This window comes from Lipotes vexillifer, unplaced genomic scaffold (genome assembly GCF_000442215.2).
Source record: "Lipotes vexillifer unplaced genomic scaffold, Lipotes_vexillifer_v1.1 scaffold447, whole genome shotgun sequence".
Classification (NCBI taxonomy): Eukaryota; Metazoa; Chordata; class Mammalia; order Artiodactyla; family Lipotidae; genus Lipotes; species Lipotes vexillifer.
The window spans coordinates 1366141-1385064 of record NW_006786302.1 but is presented as its reverse complement, the minus strand read 5'-3'; the positions used below and the strand labels follow the sequence as shown (position 1 = coordinate 1385064).

Sequence of the window (18924 nt, the reverse complement as noted above, 5' to 3'; positions counted from 1 at the left end):
GTGTCCGGAGCCTGTGCTCCGCAACGGGAGAGGCCACAGCAGTGAGAGGCCCGCGTACCGCAAAAAAAAAAAAAAAAAAAAAAAAAAAAGGTGCTTCTTTACCTGTTTTTACCGTTGACTTGAGACATATTTAAGAGTGGTGTGGAAATGCACAAACTTTTCCTTGTAAAGATAAATTAAGGAAAACCACAATCAAAATTATGAAGGCTATAAAAATGTACAACAGAAGAAGAATTATAATAATGACTAATCAACATAGGATGAACTCATATTGGAATTAAGATACTAGAAAAATACAAATATAAAAAATGGGAAGGTGACGATTAAATACGAAGTTTCTGGTATCTCTTAGGAGAAAGTGGCTATTGATTAAATTTATCTTTATTAAGACATTAAATAATACCTACTATATTATTCTTTATTGTTCTTAGTATTTTATAATTATTTTTAGTGAATAAGATGAAAGTCAGATTATTAACCAAAAAAGAGCCAAGAGTTGAGGGGTTATGACTGATACTACAGACAGACCTTTCCCAAGCTGTTTTAGATTTTATATGTAGCCTGTCCTTTAGTGTTTGGTTTATACCGATTTTCTCATAATTAAATCTGACATGACCTTTTGGTGTCCAATCAGGATTTCATATGTTCTAGTAATGTACCTGGAAACTGACATCCCATGACACTAATTATCTAGAGAAAGCCATGAATGTTTGCTCAGTTCATGTTGGCACACTTTCTTATTTCAGTCTGAAAAGAGAGTTTTAGGGGATGGTATGAGTGAGGTGTAAACATCACCATGTGGATGGTGTGTCCTAGAGGAAGTGGATGCACACACAGTGTATGCCTAGTTTCTTCAGATGTAAGAGGAGCACCTTGCGAGCCAATTTAGGAGAAACAGGGTACTCAGCAAGTTCCTGCTCACCAATCAACTATACTTTAATTTAAAAAAGGAAAAGAAGTAGAAAAGTTAAAAAAAAAAAAAAAAACTCAGGCAGTGGGTAAACCTACTCCAGTGTAAGAAGGGGTTTGTCATTGCGTGAGAGCCACAGAAATGTAGTAACCAAAAACAAAAGAAAAAGAAAGAAAAAGCCCACTGTTTAATGTCATTAATTAAGTCATCACTTATGACCCTATTCCTTTTTTTTTTAAACATCTTTATTGGAGTATAATTGCTTTACAATGGTGTGTTAGTTTCTGCTTTAAAACAAAGTGAATCAGCTATACATATACACATATCACCATATCTCCACCCTCTTGCATCTCCCTCCCACGCTCCCTATCCCACCCCTTTAGGTGGTCACAAAGCACCGAGCTGATATCCCTGTGCTACGTGGCTGCTTCCCACTAGCTATCTGTTTTACATTCGGTAGTGTATATATGTCCGTGCCACTCTCTCACTTTGTCCCAGCTTACCCTTCCCCCTCCCCGTGTCCTCAAGTCCATTCTTTACGTCTGCGTCTTTACTCCTGTCCTGCCCCTAAGTTCTTCAGAACCTTTTTAGATTATATATGTGTGTGTGTGTGTGTGTGTGTGTGTGTGTGTGTGTGTGTGTGTTAGCGTACAGTATTTGTTTTTCTCTTTCTGACTTACTTCACTCTGTATGACAAACTCTAGGTCCATTCACCTCACTACAAATAACTCAATTTCATTTCTTTTCATGGCTGAGTAATATTCGATTGTATATATGTGCCACATCTTCTTTATCCATTCATCTGTCGATGGACACTTAGGTTGCTTCCATGTCCTGGCTATTGTAAATAGAGCTGCAATGAACATTGTGATACACGACTCTTTTTGAAATTATGGTTTTCTCAAGGTATATGCCCAGTAGTGGGATTGCTGGGTCGTGTGGTAGTTCTATTTTTAGTTTTTTAAGGAACCTCCATACTGTTCCATAGTGGCTGTATCAATTTACATTCCCACCAACAGTGCAAAAGGGTTCCTTTTCTCCACACCCTCTCCAGCATTTATTGTTTGTAGATTTTTTGATGATGGCCATTCTGACTGGTGTGAGGTGATAGCTCATTGTAGTTTTGATTTGCATTTCTCTAATGATTAGTGATGTTGAGCATTCTTTCATGTGTTTGTTGGCTATCTGTATATCTTCTTTGGAGAAATGTCTATTTAGGTATGACCCTACTTCTAACAAGGCATTATTTCATTATAGCTTCAATGCCAATCTTCTTTTACTAAATTAAAATTAAAATTCCACTGGACTGGTCACTAAATTAAATTTCCACTGGTGAACATTCTAACCCTGTAATGCTGGACATAAAGGGTGTTTCACATGAGAGCTGTCCTTAGAAAATTCTGCCAGTTATATTTTTGAATTTAGGTTAAATAAAGTATTCCCAAGTTTTCCCCATCACGGAACAATTTCTCAGTGTTTGCTTCTAAATCTTTAGTTGATTTTTATTGTTTCTTTCAAATGGTAATCGGGGGGGATATTCTTAACAATACAGGAAAATAAGCAAATTTCATCCTATGCACCTAGCCATCTCAACTTTACTTTTCCTTTTCTGCAGCTGAAACCAAAAATTATTCATAAAAATTCCATGATTTTCACTTAAGTAGCCTCAGGGGAGAGCAAATGCACCTATCAAATAAGTGTTGTTAAGGATTACTAATTATTAATGCAGAAGCCAACTGTTTTCTGTGTCACCATTATCACTTTTGTGACATAGCAGACAGATACAGTCCGTAAAGCATGGTGGCATATTTTACCTTTTACATTTCACTACTGCAAAAATGAAAAGCTACTAAATGTAAAATTATAAACGTAAGTTTTATAGAAGCATCAGAAGCATCAGATGGAAAAATCACTTAAAGTTTTGTAATAAAAACTTATTCGGAAACCACTAAAGGGACATCTAATGTTTGGAACGTTGAGTAACTGACTTCATAATACTTATTGTAGATTATCTCCAGCAGCAACGATAACAATAATGGATCAGAAATTCAGGGCGACTTTTATTTATGAGCTTGAAAATGAATGCGTAAATCTTAGGCCTCTCTTTTCCACATTGGTGTTTCAGCATCGGGGTCTTTGGTTCCGTTGGAGTGAGCTGGATGCCACAGGGCCTGACCAAGCCTCCGCCCGGCCAGCGCCCAAAGCCAGGACTCCTAGCTTCTGCAGCTGCACTGCCCTTAGGGTCCCCACCCCTTCCCTCTGTGCTTCTGCCATTCGGTGTGCACCCCACACCATCCAGTTATATCAGGTAGTTAAATGCTGATGTGCACAAACAAGGCCCCCGGGCTTGGGGGTCATTCTGAAATTTTCAAAGTGTACCTGGATTGATGTGGGTGGGAATCCCAGCTTCAAAGTCACTCAGTCTCCTAAGCCTGGTTCTCATAGTAAGATAGAAACATAGTTGTGATGCTGAATAAATGAGATGGTGCATGTAAAACACACCTGGCCTGAGGACTTATCCACCTGCCTCATTTCATTGTCCACCATCCTTCTCAGCCCGTTTCCCAGGTGCCCTTACTTTCCAGCCCAGAGCCCTCAGCTCCTCTGCCGACAAAGCAATGGTACTGCGCTAAAATGCTGCTCGGTTGCATCCAAAACTGTCCTCCAAGGGCAGCCCTGTCGACCTCAGTCTGATTCAAAGGTCAGCCGATGCATCTATGACCCACTGGCTCCTGAGCCAGCCCAGCCCAGGCCTGAAGCCCACCTGAGCCCCTGCTCTGCACCAGGGAGCCTGTCAGTGGTGCTGTGAGGCCAGCAGGGGCCTGTCCCCCTGCCCAGCCCTGTGTGACCTTCCTGCCCCGGAATCACCACCGCAAGCCACATGCTGCTCGCGGGCCCTGGGGTTCCAGGCATCACTGCCTGGATGTCTCCACTGCTGGTTTCCACCGGCCTTGTGGATGCCAGGGAGCCATCCTCAGAATATATTAATATTTTTTAATATATCTAGAGTATTTTATAACTTTCCCTCTCATTAATTGGTATGGAGCATGATCTCTTTGTTTACGGTTCTTTACTGTTCATGTTCAACATTGTCGTGTTTCTCGGGAGGTTTTTTTTTTTGCGGTACACGGGTCTCTCACCGTTGTGGCCTCTCCCGTTGCGGAGCACAGGCTCCGGACGCTCAGGCTCAGCGGCCACGGTTCATGGGCCCAGCCGCTCCGCGGCATGTGGGATCTTCCCGGACCGGGGCACGAACCCGCGTCCCCTGCATCGGCAGGCGAACTCTCAACCACTGCACCACCAGGGAAGCCCTTTCGGGAGTTTTTGTTCAATAAATAGAGTAGATCCCTCCACTATGGACACTGATGTCTGTCTGCACCTGTGGGAAGCTCAGGGGCTCCCTCTGGACTTGACCTTTTGATACCTGGGCTCAGCTTTCTAGCCCACTGGGCCCACCTCCTCCAGGCCGCCTTCCTTCCTTCCTCCTTCCTTCCTTACGGCTGTGGATACCTCGTCACACATCGGGCCGAGCCCACCTCCTCTCAGACAGCCAAACACTTCCTCTGCCTTCTTTCAGTAAGGCTTTCAGTCTGAAACGTTGCTCCCTAGTTGTGTCTCTACTACTCACAAAGTCTGAACCCACAATTCTTGTAAAAATTGCGCATGTTGTCTCAAGATGGCTCCCACGTGTCCCTTCCCCACTCAGGTGGCACTAAGTCACCCCTACTGGATGTTTCACCCAGAGGACCTGCCCCCCTCATTCCTCCCGCCAAAGTCACATCCACTCTGCACTCCACCACTGCAGGAAGAATTATGATCTCTTCCTGACATTGGCTACTGTAGACATACATCACTGGCTGACACGCTCTGCAAATGGTTTCCCTTGTGAATCCCCAAAAGAAGTTTGAAAAAACTATGTACCCCCTTTGAACATTATAAGTTGCTATCTAAAGTCTTCATCATAGGTTTGTATACGTTTATTTATTAATAGGAGATAGGCGATATTTAATTATCTTCTAAGATAAAATGAGGATTGATATAATGAGAATAAATATTTTATGATGTGCAATAAATAGAATTTAACCACCTTACAGATTAAAGCACACCGAATCTGAAAGAAAACGCATGAAACTTTCATCCGCGGTTTGCATCCAGGAAAACTTGGCTGTCCTACAGAACAGCCCAGTTCCAGTTAAAAGAATAAGTGTTACCAGCCTCTACCACTTTGGATGTCCTGAATTCAGAGCATCTCAGGATGAACCAAAACATCCCATTTTTAACACCAAATTTTTCCCTTTATATACGTATGTTTCATAAGGAAAGGCAGGAAGCACTGTGAGTTTCCAGGGTCAGTATTTCAGTCCATCCCTTGGTTTCACACCTGCACGTCTTTTCACCGGGGCAGGGCCCCATAGTAATATTTAAGATGAGTGAGGGGCTTCCCTGGTGGCGCAGTGCTTGAGAGTCCGCCTGCCGATGCAGGAGACGCGGGTTCGTGCCCCGTTTCGGGAAGATCCCACATGCCGCGGAGCGGCTGGGCCCGTGAGCCATGGCCGCTGAGCCTGCGCGTCCGGAGCCTGTGCTCCGCAAATGGGGGAGGCCACGACAGTGAGAGGCCCGCATAACGCAAGAAAAAAAAAAAAAAAAGATGAGTGAGGGCTTTGTCAAGTTTGAGAGAGACCACTGTTCCTGGAACTCCTCAGGGAGATCAGTTTGGGCAGAGTCCATAAAGCCGCTAAGTGTCTAGAAATTACTACTTTGGAAACTACCCATGTACCCCTTGGAAAGTCTCCTTGTGTCTGCAGAGGTGTGCACATCTCAGTTGAAGTTCAAGAGTCCCAGGACGCCGACCTTACTGCACTTTATATGCGAGTGTGGTGTGTTCTTGCCTTATCTCCACCCTATACAGCCACAAGCCTCTTGAAAGCAGGGGCTATATTTCTGTTACCACTTTTGCATCCCTCACCATCCCTCCCAGGGTGCCTGGCACAGAGCAGGCTAAGTGCTCACCCGTGGATTTGGCTCGCACACTCAGATTCCCACCAGGGGCCAGGAAGGGGATAAGAATGAATGAAGCAAGCTCGGAGGGGTCCGGGCAGGGGATCGTCTCAGGGATCCCAAGGAGGTGGCACCTGCGACAGCAAAAGCCGAGACTGGAGACCCGGTCCAGGCACAGGCTGTGCGGGGCCGCATTTGCCTCATTAAGGAATCTGGGTTTTCCTCAGTGGAAACCCCTTGGAAGATTTTTAAGCAGGAAAGTAACGTTTTCCAGAGGCAAGCTGTGGCTGAGATGGGGAGAACAGGCTGAGGGAGCCCGAGGGTGAGGCTACGCTGGTCATTCAGGGGGCTCGTGGCTTGGGTGTGGGGGGCGGTGAAAACGGAGGGAGTAAACCAGGATGTGCTGGGTTCTGGAGATGCTCAGGTGCAGGGGAGGTTGAGGCTGCGGAGAAGGGGCCTTGGGAGAGGACGTGCCCACGAATTTGGTCTTTATTCTATAGCAGTGGGACCATGGGAGGCTTAAAGGAGGGAAATTGATCTCATTTAAAAAGGTGGTTTTCGGTGGTTGACATGGCTTTCCTTCTCTTCTACTCTTGCCGGGATCGTGATGACTTGTACACACACACCTGTCAGGTAGGGCCCTTCCCAGTTCCTTGGATGCTTACCTGGCGGCAGTGTGACCGGTGGGGTTAGACCTCACCCCGTGGACAACTTTGCTGACCTCTCTCTGCCTCAGTCTCCTTTCAGTAAAATGGGGAAGAGTAGCACCTATCAGATAAGGTTGTGATTTTTAAATTAATGACATAATACATGTAAAACACTCAAAGGAGACCTGGGAAATAGTAAGAGCTCAAAAGAAGTTAGGAATTATCCTGTTTACAGTGGAATACCAATTCGTATCTGTACCCTTTCTTCTCTTCCAAAAACTCTCATACGCCACCATGAGCTCCAAGGACCTTGACTTCCTGTGGCTCTAACGCAGAAAACATACTATATAGAAATGAGAATGTGAAAAGGAGGGGTAGGAGTCATCTATCAAGGTTTGAAATTATGATTTTTTTTTTTTTTTTTTTTTTTGCGGTACGTGGGCCTCTCACTGCTGTGGCCTCTCCCCGTTGCAGAGCACAGGCTCCGGACGCGCAGGCTCAGCGGCCATGGCTCACGGGCGCAGCCGCCCCGCGGCATGTGGGATCTTCCCGGACCGGGGCACGAACCCGTGTCCCCTGCATCGGCAGACGGACTCTCAACCACTGCGCCACCAGGGAAGCCCTGAAATTATTATTTTTAATATCTCCCACTGCCCATGAACTAGAGAACTAGTCTTCCACAATAGAGCCATCCTTGAATGTCTTTCACTTACCCTTTTCACGGCTTTTCATTGTTTTCATTCTGCTCTAGTTCTCTCTGCCCTTTGTTGTTGCTGCTCCTGCAGGGCTGGGTGGTGTAAGAACACCCGTCCGCACGTCTCTGCTCAGCAGAGAGAGGTCTGTGCGTGCTGACGATCACCAGGGAAGTGGGATGTGGTCCTGGCCCGATGCTATTGAAATTTCAGGACCTTACCTTTTAAACGCTTCAGTCCCCCAGGGACAGCTGCTGAGAATAACCTTCCCACCTAGTGTGCCAACATCTGTAAACGCACGGCCACAGTGATCATGGGGCTCGCACCCAGCCAGCAACTGCAGAAATCAGATACCTTCCGGGGCTGTCATTGCAGCCATTCATGCCAGAGGGAGCGGGGTTCTCAGCATCCTTTGCCTGCTGTTTCCTTGTCCTAGGAGCTTAGCTGTTTGTCCACCCTGAGAGCAATCTCCAGTGACCTCTCCATGGATTATTCTCCCCATGCTGAGGGTGTTTTCCAGCTTTTGGGAGACAGACATCAAAGGCTAGGAATACATCCCTGGCCCCCCCCAGGTGGTCCTCCTCAGGTGGTCCTCCCCCCGTTTCAGCCCAGCGACGGTATGGGACTGAGAGTAAGCGCCCTGTGTACCAGGCACGCATCTGGAGACTCTCGGTGTTGGCTCACAATGGCCACAGTCATCCGACGCCATCAGGAGCTGCTAAAACCACATGGTGTCAGTGAGGTCACCCCGCCCCAGCCTCCAGTGTGCTTTTTGATTTTGTTTGGAGATGTGTATCTCTGAATCATAATGTATTCGGGTCTCCGGAAATAATTTGAAATATGTTGAAGAGAAAAGGAAAACAGGATTGACAAATTTTGCATTAAAAACCTTACCTTTGGGGGCCTCCCTGGTGGCGCAGTGGTTGAGAGTCCGCCTGCCGATGCAGGGGATACGGGTTCGTGCCCCGGTCCGGGAGGATCCCACATGCCGCGGAGCGGCTGGGCCCGTGAGCCATGGCCGCTGAGCTTGCGCGTCCGGCAACGGGAAAGGCCACGACAGTGAGAGGCCCACATATTGAAAAAAAAAAAAAAAAAAAAAAACCTTACCTTTGGGTTCCCTCCTTTTTCCGGGTTTCCCCCCCAAAAAAAAAAAAAAAACAAGATTTCAATGAACATTCATGAAAATATCTTGAATCGTCAGCCAAGATAAGACTCTCCAGTACCCACCCTGAGCAGCTTCATCATTGAATTGCCCCAGGTGTGGGAGGAGCTGAGTGGTGTACAGGAGGGGACCACGCTCACATCCAACAGCACATGGTGCCACCCAGGAAGGAGGCTGGGGGACCTTTTCTAGCACCAATGTTTTTCTTTCTCAGATCAACTTAGAATAATCTTTGTGTTCAAATTCATTTTCAGATCTTAGCCCCAAACTGTTTTAGTTCTTCTGGATACCTGTCCTAATTTTAGCACTAAAAAGACCCTCACCTAATGCATTCTTCTCTCCTGATCTTTTTTTTTTTTTTTTTTTTTAGTCCAGGTCAATGGGTAAGAAAATGATCAAGACTAAATGATGATTTAGTGATCATTGTCATCACCCAAGTGAGCCTCTAATTCTTATAAATGCCCTTTATTTTAAAGATAACCCAAACCCAAATGTTAAGTAAACATTAAAAAACTTGTGTCACCTTAACTACCGCTTTGCCCCTCAGTAAAATGGCACAGCCATGTTCCCAGATAATGTTTTATGAGGGAAGTTCCTTCTAAATCAGAAAGAATTGGGATTTCTTGATTCAAAGAGCTTGTATACGGCTTAGACTATTCAGTAGATTCAAAACCTACAAATCTTGGGTGTTCCACAGTTCCACCTCCATAGGAGACCACGTGACAGGTCAGAGGTGCAGCCGAATGCCCCGATGCTGAAGATCTGTGGTCCTTCCCCAGGAGACCCAGCCCCCGGCCCCGGCCAATAAATGCAGAGTCTCTTGGGTTAGGACATCAGAATTGTTTAGAAGCTTCACAGTAATTGTAATATTACATATTACATATGTAATATGTAAAATGTAATATGAACCACTGCCTTCGATGGAGAACAGTTAGTGGAAGCCAGGATCACACTCTGGCTCCGGATCATGGGTTGAGTTAAGATCGGAGGCAAAGCCTCGGGGCAGGGGGCCTCAGAGGAGCCACCTGCTTAGTGGTTGGGACCAGCTCCTGCAGCACTGCCTGGCGGCGCTCTGTGGACTGTGTGACCATCACGCTCATTCTGAAGAGGCTTCTGCAAAAGATGCCCCCCGTCTATGAATCGGGAAGGAGTAAAGGCAATGTGCTTTCTAGCTTCTACAGATAATCTCTGAAATACGTCAAGAAACGGACTCATATTATCTATTAACATTACTTAATATTTTTATATTTAATATAACAGTATAATAGTAAATAATGTGGTTTATCCTGATGCATACAGACTTATTCATTCATTCAGTTATTCATTGAACTGCCATGTGCTGGGTGTGCCACAGGCACTAAGGAAAGGGCATTAAACCACGACAGCCACATTTCCCACCCGCCCCCGCCCCCCGGAACTTGAGACAAGTCATCACAACAGGGTCTGAAGCCAAGAAAGGGCAAGTGAGTTGTACCTGGGAACTTGCCCCCAGCCGTGAATGTCTCTGTTGGGCATAGATGGGAGAGGGGGCTTTCTCCCTGAAGGCACTCGCCTTCCGCCATGCTGGGACATCTGATTCATCCACGGTAGCCCTTGTCATCAGAACTGTTTCTAGAAGTTTCAGACTAGGTGGCACAGGCCTGTGCATCTAGCGAAGGAAGCAGAAAGTGTCAGCCCTGTGTTTCAGGGTCACATTGGGAAGGCTATCTGTTTGCACAAAGATGGACTCAGGGTGTTTTTTCCTTGTGAGTAAGTAACAAGCTGTTAAGTACACAACGGAGGCACCTCTCTCCCTGAAAGCTAGAAGCATAGTGATTGATGGAATCCGATGTTTACTTGTGCCCCCTGTAACCTTGACTAAAGTCACTGAAGTCTTCAGCCTATGCATCAGGAGAATGGCACGCACATGCCAAGGGACGGGGCCAAATGGCAGGTGCAGCTTCATGGTGGGCAGTGTGCAAGGTTCCATAAGGGGACTCGACGCAGAGGCTCAGCAGTTGGGGGGGGTTCTCACGGGGAGGGGAAGAGTGTAGCCATGGCAGCAGGAGGAACGATAGATGTTTGCATTCCAGGGAGGAGGGAATGAGGCTTGACAGTGAGGAAGACGAAAAAGTACACAGGAGCCAACTGGTAATTGGTCAACAGGAAGGGGAGGTGACTGAAGGGGCCCCCGGCTGTGCCCCCATTGCTCAGCCAATGAGTGACCATTAATAAATATCTTTAAATGCACCTTGTTTTTTTTTGTTTTGGTTTTGGTCTTTGTTTTTGCAGTTTCAACTCTTTTATTACCTTGGGCTTTAGAAGGTTTGAGTTAAATTCCTTAATGTTCATTTTATAAGGCAAATGAAGGCTACAAGTTCTTCCTAACCTATGGCTTAACCTACTGATTTCTGCAAAATAATTTACGGAGAAAGCTTTCTGTTTTTACTGATCAAATTCTACACTCAATGATAATATATCTCTTTAAAAAAAAAAAAAGACTTGTCATAGAAAATTTCAAATATGTACAAAAGTCGACAGAATTGTATAATGAATCTTCATGTAACCATCACCTGGCTTAAAATTGATCAACTTATAGCCCAAATTGCTTTAAATATACCTCCAATTTATCTCCCTCCGTTTCTTATAATATTTTAAGGTAAAGGCACCTTGTTTTGCTCTGACACTTGGCTGTGTGTAAAATGCCTAAGTGTGCGTTCATTCCACGAATCCTTAAAATAACCCTGAGACGTGTTCCTGAAATCAGTATGTAGATAAAGAGAGATGCAGACACTAAAGGTCTCAGTGGCCCAAGTAACTTGCCCCAAATCACACAGCCAGTTCAGAGCCAGAGGCAGATCTCAAGTTCACATGTTTGAGCTCCAGACCGAGTGATCTGCAGTGTCCAGATACAGCAGCACAGCTGTCCCGACCCATCCCTAAATGCTCATCTGAGTCCCCGTGTAACGTGACTCTCCACGCCTTTGAAGTTGTCTTTCTCTCCTGTCCTCACATGTCTGCTGGTCGTATAAAGATTTATGCTGTTACATGTAGACCCTCAAACATGCATGGGCATAAAGTCGAGTTTGGGTTTTTAAAAAATCTGCATTAAAAGAAAGTTTAAGTTCCAGCTTTCCGTACCTATACAGTATCTATAGCACTGGCATTTTGTAACCCATATTTTCCCTCTTTTTTTCCCAGTCCATAAAAAGAGCTTTTGAATACTAAGATCCCAAAAGCTGGGGCAGCAGATCCCGGTCACGTTCAGTGACAGGAAGTACAACTGCTTGAATCCAACTCCTCTCTTCCTTGAAGGAGTCAGGCGAAATTTTTAAAAAGGATTAATTTGACAGCACAGAATAAGAAAAATATTAGAAACAAGAAAAGGCCATTTTTCCTATAGATGCTCATTTCGTTCTATATACCGTTTCCCGGTATATCTGCCAGTCGTTAGCAGGAAGAGTAATGGTACCCATTTCTTTTTTTAAATTTCACTCTTGAGTATTATGGAGATAAATAGCTAAATGATGAAGAAATAACTTTCTTTCACGGCAGTCATTTAAGAAGGGCAAAAGAGCTCAAATGCAGATACACTGGATGACACGAGAAAATTCAACCATGAGTGAAAAATTCAGTATTTCTAAGGGTGTCGTTTTAGGAAGAATACCCTCTCGCATCAACACTAGAAGGAGAGCTCTGTCCACCTAGAAAAGTAAGGGGACTGCCTGTGGCCGTCCATAGATTTCTTTGCAAGCCCCAGAAATTTTCCAGTTGCAAACTCACAAAGAAAACAAAAGTCTCTGCTGTGTTTTGCTGCAGGACCAATGCAAGAGACCATCTATGACTTCTGGAGGATGGTGTGGCATGAAAACACAGCGAGCATCATCATGGTGACTAACCTGGTGGAAGTGGGGAGGGTAAGTGGTCCTCTCCGCCTGCTGGTCATTTGTTCCTTGCTTAGCCAGCTCTGGAAGCAGTGTGTGTCCTTCCAAAAAATATCAACTACCACGGCTCCTCCTCTCGCTTGCTTATAAATGATCAGTAAACAGAACCTGAATTGCTTTCATTTGTTGTGATAGCAACAGACAGAAAAGGCACTCAAGATTTAAAAGCAGTTGTTATCCGGCTATATTGAGCGCACAACAACACAAAAACACGACAAAGCATGCATGCTGGTTGTTGGGTTTCAGAACACAACGGGAGGCCCCAGGAGACAGGACTGCATTCCCCACCTCTGGGAAATCCACTCTGAGAACAGCCAGCAGGCCTGGAGTCAATCCTGGGCTTAGAAATCCAGCATCTCCTCTCGCTTAGATTTTCCTTTCCTCCCTTTCCCGACCTGTAAAGTGGAGACCACACTCCGACCCCCTCCCCACCCCCACCCATCCCCCCGCCACCCCAAGGTCTTGGGTTACTTCATCTGTATTGACTACGGGGGAGCTATTTTTATTTAACCAGGAATTTCTTAAGTAATTAAGATCTCGGTCGTGGGATGCTACAGGATTCTTTCCAAAGGGAAATTTTAAAACGAGAAGATACACAGGGTGCAACTGCTTTGTTGAATAGTGGTCCCAATTCTATGGTTCTGCTGGAGGACTTCTTAGAGAGGTTGACATTGTGAGATCTACCCTCAGCCTAGAGATTAGCCTTGAATTGAGATATCGGGGCAGAAACCATAAAGGGGTTGTTTCTTAAGATTAGCTGTCGGCCTTAAAAAGAAAGGAAATCCTGCCATTTACAACACAGATGCACCTGGAGGACATCACGCCAGGTGAAATAAGCCAGTCACAGAAGGATACAGACTGCGCAGTTCCACTCATAGGAATGATGGAGAACAGTCGAATTCTTAGAAGCAGAAAGTACAAGAGTGGTTGCCAAGGGTTGCAGGGAGGGAGAGGTGGGGGCTTGATGTTCAGTGGGTATGAGGTTTCAGTTACGCCAGATGAACAAGTCCTAGAGATCTGCTGTACAAAGTGTACTTGTAGTCAACGATAGGCATCGCATACTTGATTTGTTAAGAGGGTAGACCTCACGATAAGTGCTCTTAATACGCACACACACACACACGCGCGCGCACAGGCATGCACCAAGAACAAAGGCACACAGGAAACCACAGGAGTTGGTGGATATTGTCTATAACCTTGGTTGTAGTGATGGTACCAAGGTACCAAGGTACCAAGGATATCTGCATGTGTCAAAACCCATCAAATTGTGCACATGAGCTTTTTTGTACATCACATACTTCTTCAATACATCTGTTTAAAAAAATGGATTTTCAGAAGGTATCACAGGAAGCACAAACCGGGAAGAAGAGAGACATTAAGAAGTGGGAGGGGGGCTTCCCTGGTGGCGCAGTGGTTGAAACTCCTCCTGCCGATGCAGGGGACACGGGTTCGTGCCCCGGCCCGGGAAGATCCCACATGCCGCGGAGCGGCTGGGCCCGTGAGCCGTGGCCGCTGAGCCTGCGCGTCCGGAGCCTGTGCTCCGCAACGGGAGAGGCCACAACAGTGAGAGGCCCGCGTACCGCAAAAAAAAAAAAAAAGTGACCCATGGAAAAGCACTAGTCCCAAACGTATTATGGGTGTATTCTGCTAAATAGTCAAGGAATGGGTAATTCAAATCTTATAAAAACTATTCGGAGAAGAGAAAAAGAAAGACTACTGCCCCACTTTAAGAGGCGAGTATAACCTTGATATAAAAACCAGAAAGGGACATAGCAAAAGGGAAAATTATAGATACCACAAACTAGGAAGAAATAAATACACCAACAGATCAAAAAAGAGAGCCCAGATGTTGATGTAGGCATTCGTGGGAAAATGTGTAATTAGTGGGAAAAGCATGAGCTTTTCCATCAATTGAACTGGGACATTTGATTATTCATGTGGACTAAAAAAAAAAAAAAGCCCATAAATGAATACTAAATAAAGACCAAAAGTTTTAAACACTTTAAAACTTTAAGAAGGAAATATGGGGAAAATATTTATGGCCTTTGTTTTAAGGGTGTTTCAAATATACCAAAAGCTCAACACGCTAAGAAAAGGATGGGGAAAATTGACTATTAAAATGTAAAATTTTTTGTAGAATAAAGGATATTAGTAAAGTGACAAGACAAGTGGGGAGAAGCTATGGGCCCCTTATGTAAAGTAGAAAAGCTTACAAAGCACTAGTTTACATACTAACAGTGTAAAAACCATTTCCGTCTCTCAATTCCCTGTCTCCTGGGAGACATCGAGAGCAGGGGAGCTGGCTGGAAGTAGGGGGTGGGGGGAGTCGCTGAGCTCCCCACCACCAACCCCTCACGTGGGCGGTGGAGATGTCATAGCACCTGCTTCATAGGGATCTTGTAAAGATTAAATGAGTTTCTACGTGTCAGGTGGTTAGAGAAGTTCCCACCCCATTCCGAGGACTACGTAAACATAGATATTAATGTAACCCTTACATTTTCTCCAGCAAAGCTAAGACCTACAGTGATATCTATAAATTACCTTTTTTCACCCCAAATCAGTATTTTGCTATGAAAGCAGTAATGACCACTGGAGGAAAAAAAAAAAAAAATTCAACTGCACCAGAAAGCAAGCTCCTTTCAGGGAGGAGACCACCTTACAAATTGTTGGTCTCTCCCTCCTGGCACTCAGGAAATGCCCAACAAAGTGAATGAATGCGAATTCTTCCCTCTTATTGTTAGAGATTAGTTAGCATCTGCTAGGTTAACTGTGAAACAGCTAAGCTAAATATTTTATCTGTTTCTTCCCCTGAAATGTATGATTCATCCTGAATCTTCACTCATCTCACAAATACTTGTTGACTGCCCCTGGTATGATAAGGAGCAAGAGAGATGTGGAGACTGCTTTGCACTGCTTTGCTTTCCCAATAACTGTATTCCTTGAAAGTTATTTACCAGATTTTACATATTTGCATCAGAGCTCACTTAAAATAATCCCAAGATAAATTATTTTGAAAAGTAGATAATTATTAAAAATAACAACTACTACTGGATTTTTTTTAAATAAAGAAGGCACACGTGTATTTTTTGCTTATTTGAAATTCCAAAGTGTGCTATCTCAGGACTCAGTGACTGTGTTACCAACCAGGGTTCTTGGCCTCCTTAATCAATAGAGATTGATAAGAGGCCAGACAAGAAATTCAGGCCAGGCTTTATTGGGGCCTGTGTTGCAGCAGGGGGAAGCGAAAACAAGCAACAGGTTCCCATGCTTATTCCCGAGGCAGGGCAAGCTGGTTCCTTGTATGGGGTGAGGGTAGGGGTGTGTCCAGGGGTCAGGCCGGAGGCGTGGCTTAGGGGGTTTGCCCACCCCTTTGGTGGTGGCGTGTGCAGGGGGCATGTGCCCTGTTTTTGCTCCTGGCTCTTCACAAGTGGCAGTTGTCTTTTTGTATCTTTTGTCCAGAATTTGCCCCAACTGTGCATGCACGCAGTTATTTTTTAGTCCCTTATAGTTTCTTTGTATTTTGTTGCTTGAAGAGACGTGTGTCCAGGTGCAAGCACTGCAACAAAGGGTCCCAGGTCCCAGCCTGTCTCAACTAGAGGTGAGCTGTTTTCATACGATAAACCCTCTTCCTTTAAGGAAAAATCAGGACAGCATGGTCTTTGGCTAACAGGTCAAAGGGAGATTGCGCTATAAAATTACTATAGTAAAAAAGCTTCAAACACCAAAGCCCACTGTCTGTTGGACATGGCACCTTTTGCTGGAATGCAAGTTTCATTCCGAGTTACCTGCCTTGGAACAATAGCAAATAAAAAGGCCAGGCAGTGGTGGTCTCTGTTCCTTCCATCAGGCACTTGGACCCGTCCCATACAGGGTGGCCACTGTTGATATTTTTGATGGAAACTATTCTTTCTGACAAATAACCGTGGACACTTCAGCTAACAGTGTGCAGCAGAAGAGGGGAGTCAGGGTTCAAATTCAGCCATAAATGGAAGCCCACAGGCTCACAGAAATTCAGTAATTTTAGGTCTGGTAAGCCTACTAAAACAAAAAATCCTTGCAAATCCTTACCGGGTTTGTGGGGATGTGGCAAGCTCTGGAGAGTCCTCCCCTGTTACCATCAGCCTCTTGGACCAACCTGTCTTCAATTAGTAATGCACTTAATGGCATCTGTCCTTGAAATGTCTGGTGTGATTCGGGGGTGTTGACAAAAGGTCACATGCCCTCCGGGAAAAAGTCGAATCTTATTCCAGGCTGTTTCCCATTGTTCATGCTGCACATTTGTTGAGAGATGACCTTTCCATTTTCCATGCTTGGAAACAGCAGCAACAAACCACTGAAGAAATGAAAATGACATGGTTTTAAGGGGAGCAACTAGCTACTTAGCACGTTGAGCGCACGCACGCAGTGTGTCCTTCATGAATCAGGCATGAGCCCGGGAACGCTGTTTGTTTACACAGGCTTGATTCATTAAGTCAGAGCCGGGCAGCTTTCCCCAGATTTCTGCCCTGCAGTGCTCCGCATTAGGCCGCTGTAATTGCTGGTGTTAGAGCCGCTGGGAGGCCTTCCCTGTCGCAGCACCTGTGCAGAAGACTCAGACGCTGCACTTCCCTCCAGCGGGGTCCCCGGCACATCTGCCAGGACCTGTCATTATCTAAGACTTTCTGGTCACCCCCGTGCGTCCCTCTCAGCCCGTGTGTTGTGGGAAGGGACCCTTGTCAGTTTTCCTGGCACCCGGCGACAGCTGCACACCTGGCATGTAAATTGCACCGGATGAGCTGTGATTGTTTTCCCTCTTTAATGAACCCACCCGAGAGACGCTGAGCTCTTTATCCATCGCCTGTTTCGCAGGCACTCCCGTTGACGCGGTTTCCGCGGAGCCTCAGGACTCCGTTGTGTTGCACTAATTCATGTGCCAAAAGTCTTAGAACCAAATCTGGGGGCCTCCCAAAGGAGATTTTTTTCCACTGGTAATTTAAGCTAATGATTTCTAAACATATTTAGTCAGTTTTATGAAGGCCTCATTAGAATGTGACTGTTTATTAAAAAGCCAAATGAGGTCTCAGAGTCAGGTAGGAAAATTATCGTTGAGCTGCTCTGAAGAGTTCTGATAAAGGCTTTTGGAGCTAAGAGAAGTAGAGACCAGAGATGTTAACCCCCATCAATGCAAGGGATGCGAGGGGGTCACCTAAACAGATGACCTATAATTCCTTTCACAAGGTTTATCACTAAAAGGGTAACAAAAGAAAAAAGTTAAAAATGAACACTGTTCGTCAGAATTAGCTGTCAAATTCACATGCAAGGAAGGTATATTAAGATTTCAAGTGCACCTGTCACATACAACAAAGAACATTTGCTTTTCTACAAAAGCCACCAGATCCAGGATCAATGGAAGAAGCAAGAGAGAAGCAAGATTTTCCCCTTTATAACATGGGGAAATACTGTTTAATAGTAAAAGTAACACAGGTAATGCCTAACAGGACAAAATAATAATATTTTTCACAAAATTTCTTAAGCTGTTCCAATTTGTACATGAAACGGAAGAGACAAATTCTTTTTGAAGACATTGCTGAAATTTTTCTGTCTTGAACTCTCACGATTGCCTTTCATCGATCTTTTTTTAATGAATTAAATATTTAAGATTGACATTTTGTGACCTGGGTAATTATAGCCTTAACTTTTGATGAATTTACACTCATTCAATAAGTATTCCTCTCCATTTTGATCTACCATCAGCCATTTCAGCGGTCATATTAATGTAGCTGATTCAAGCCTTGCCTCTCTCCATAACTTTAATACAAAACTAGGAAAAAAGAGGAAGTCTGCACCGTGGCCTGTGACGATTTCCACCCAGGCCCCGCCGCGTTTCACGTCACCTCCTCCAGCACATCACCCAAGAAATGAGGCCCTAACTGGTCATGAGCCATCAGCAGCAGGAGAGGGGCCCCCTGCAAGCCCCTCCCTCCACGAAGCCAGATCTTCCAGTACAGAAGACTCCGTAGCGGCCCTGTGAACCTTTGAGGTTTTCTCGGCCCAACCATCTCAGGTCCCCTCTGTAAAAAGTTAGAAAATCAACCCAAGAGCCTGATTTGTCTTGTTCACAAACTAACCCAAAAGTGGGCTTTCTGATCCCTTTTCAGCACAATGTATGCAACATTTAATGATACACTTACTGTATCCAAGGCACTAAGAAATACAAAGGTATTTATAATTCACTTGTCCTGGAAGAACATAAACTATGGTATTAGCGAACATTCAAACCATCAGCTATAATACACGTAAGTCAGAGTGATGGTGACCCTAGTGAAGGGACTGAGTCTGCCTAAGGGAATCTCAGAGGACTGCATGGAGGAGGTAGTGAGGAGCTGGACTTAAATGGGAGAAGAGATTTTAAATGGCAGGAATGAGACAGAAACCACTAGAGGGAAAACAGAGAAAGGGGAGTAAATGAAAGATTGGGAAGGAGCGAGTGGTCTGACGCAGGTGGCTGGAGCCCTGATGGGGAGGTACTGTGAACCCGGAGGCTGGAGGCTGGTTGAGGTCTTGTCCGTAGGGGTCTGAAATGCCTTTCTAGGAGGGCAAAGGAGGAGCAGGG

General features: G+C 45.1%; 1 protein-coding gene across 1 annotated transcript in view; it reads left to right on the top strand.

Annotated features, from left to right (window-relative positions):
• PTPRM (protein tyrosine phosphatase receptor type M) overlaps positions 1-18924 on the top strand; it is a 594672-nt gene that overhangs the window by 522661 nt on the left and 53087 nt on the right. The window contains 1 exon segment of the mRNA XM_007458456.1: positions 12208-12305. Coding sequence (XP_007458518.1) covers positions 12208-12305 — 98 coding nt within the window.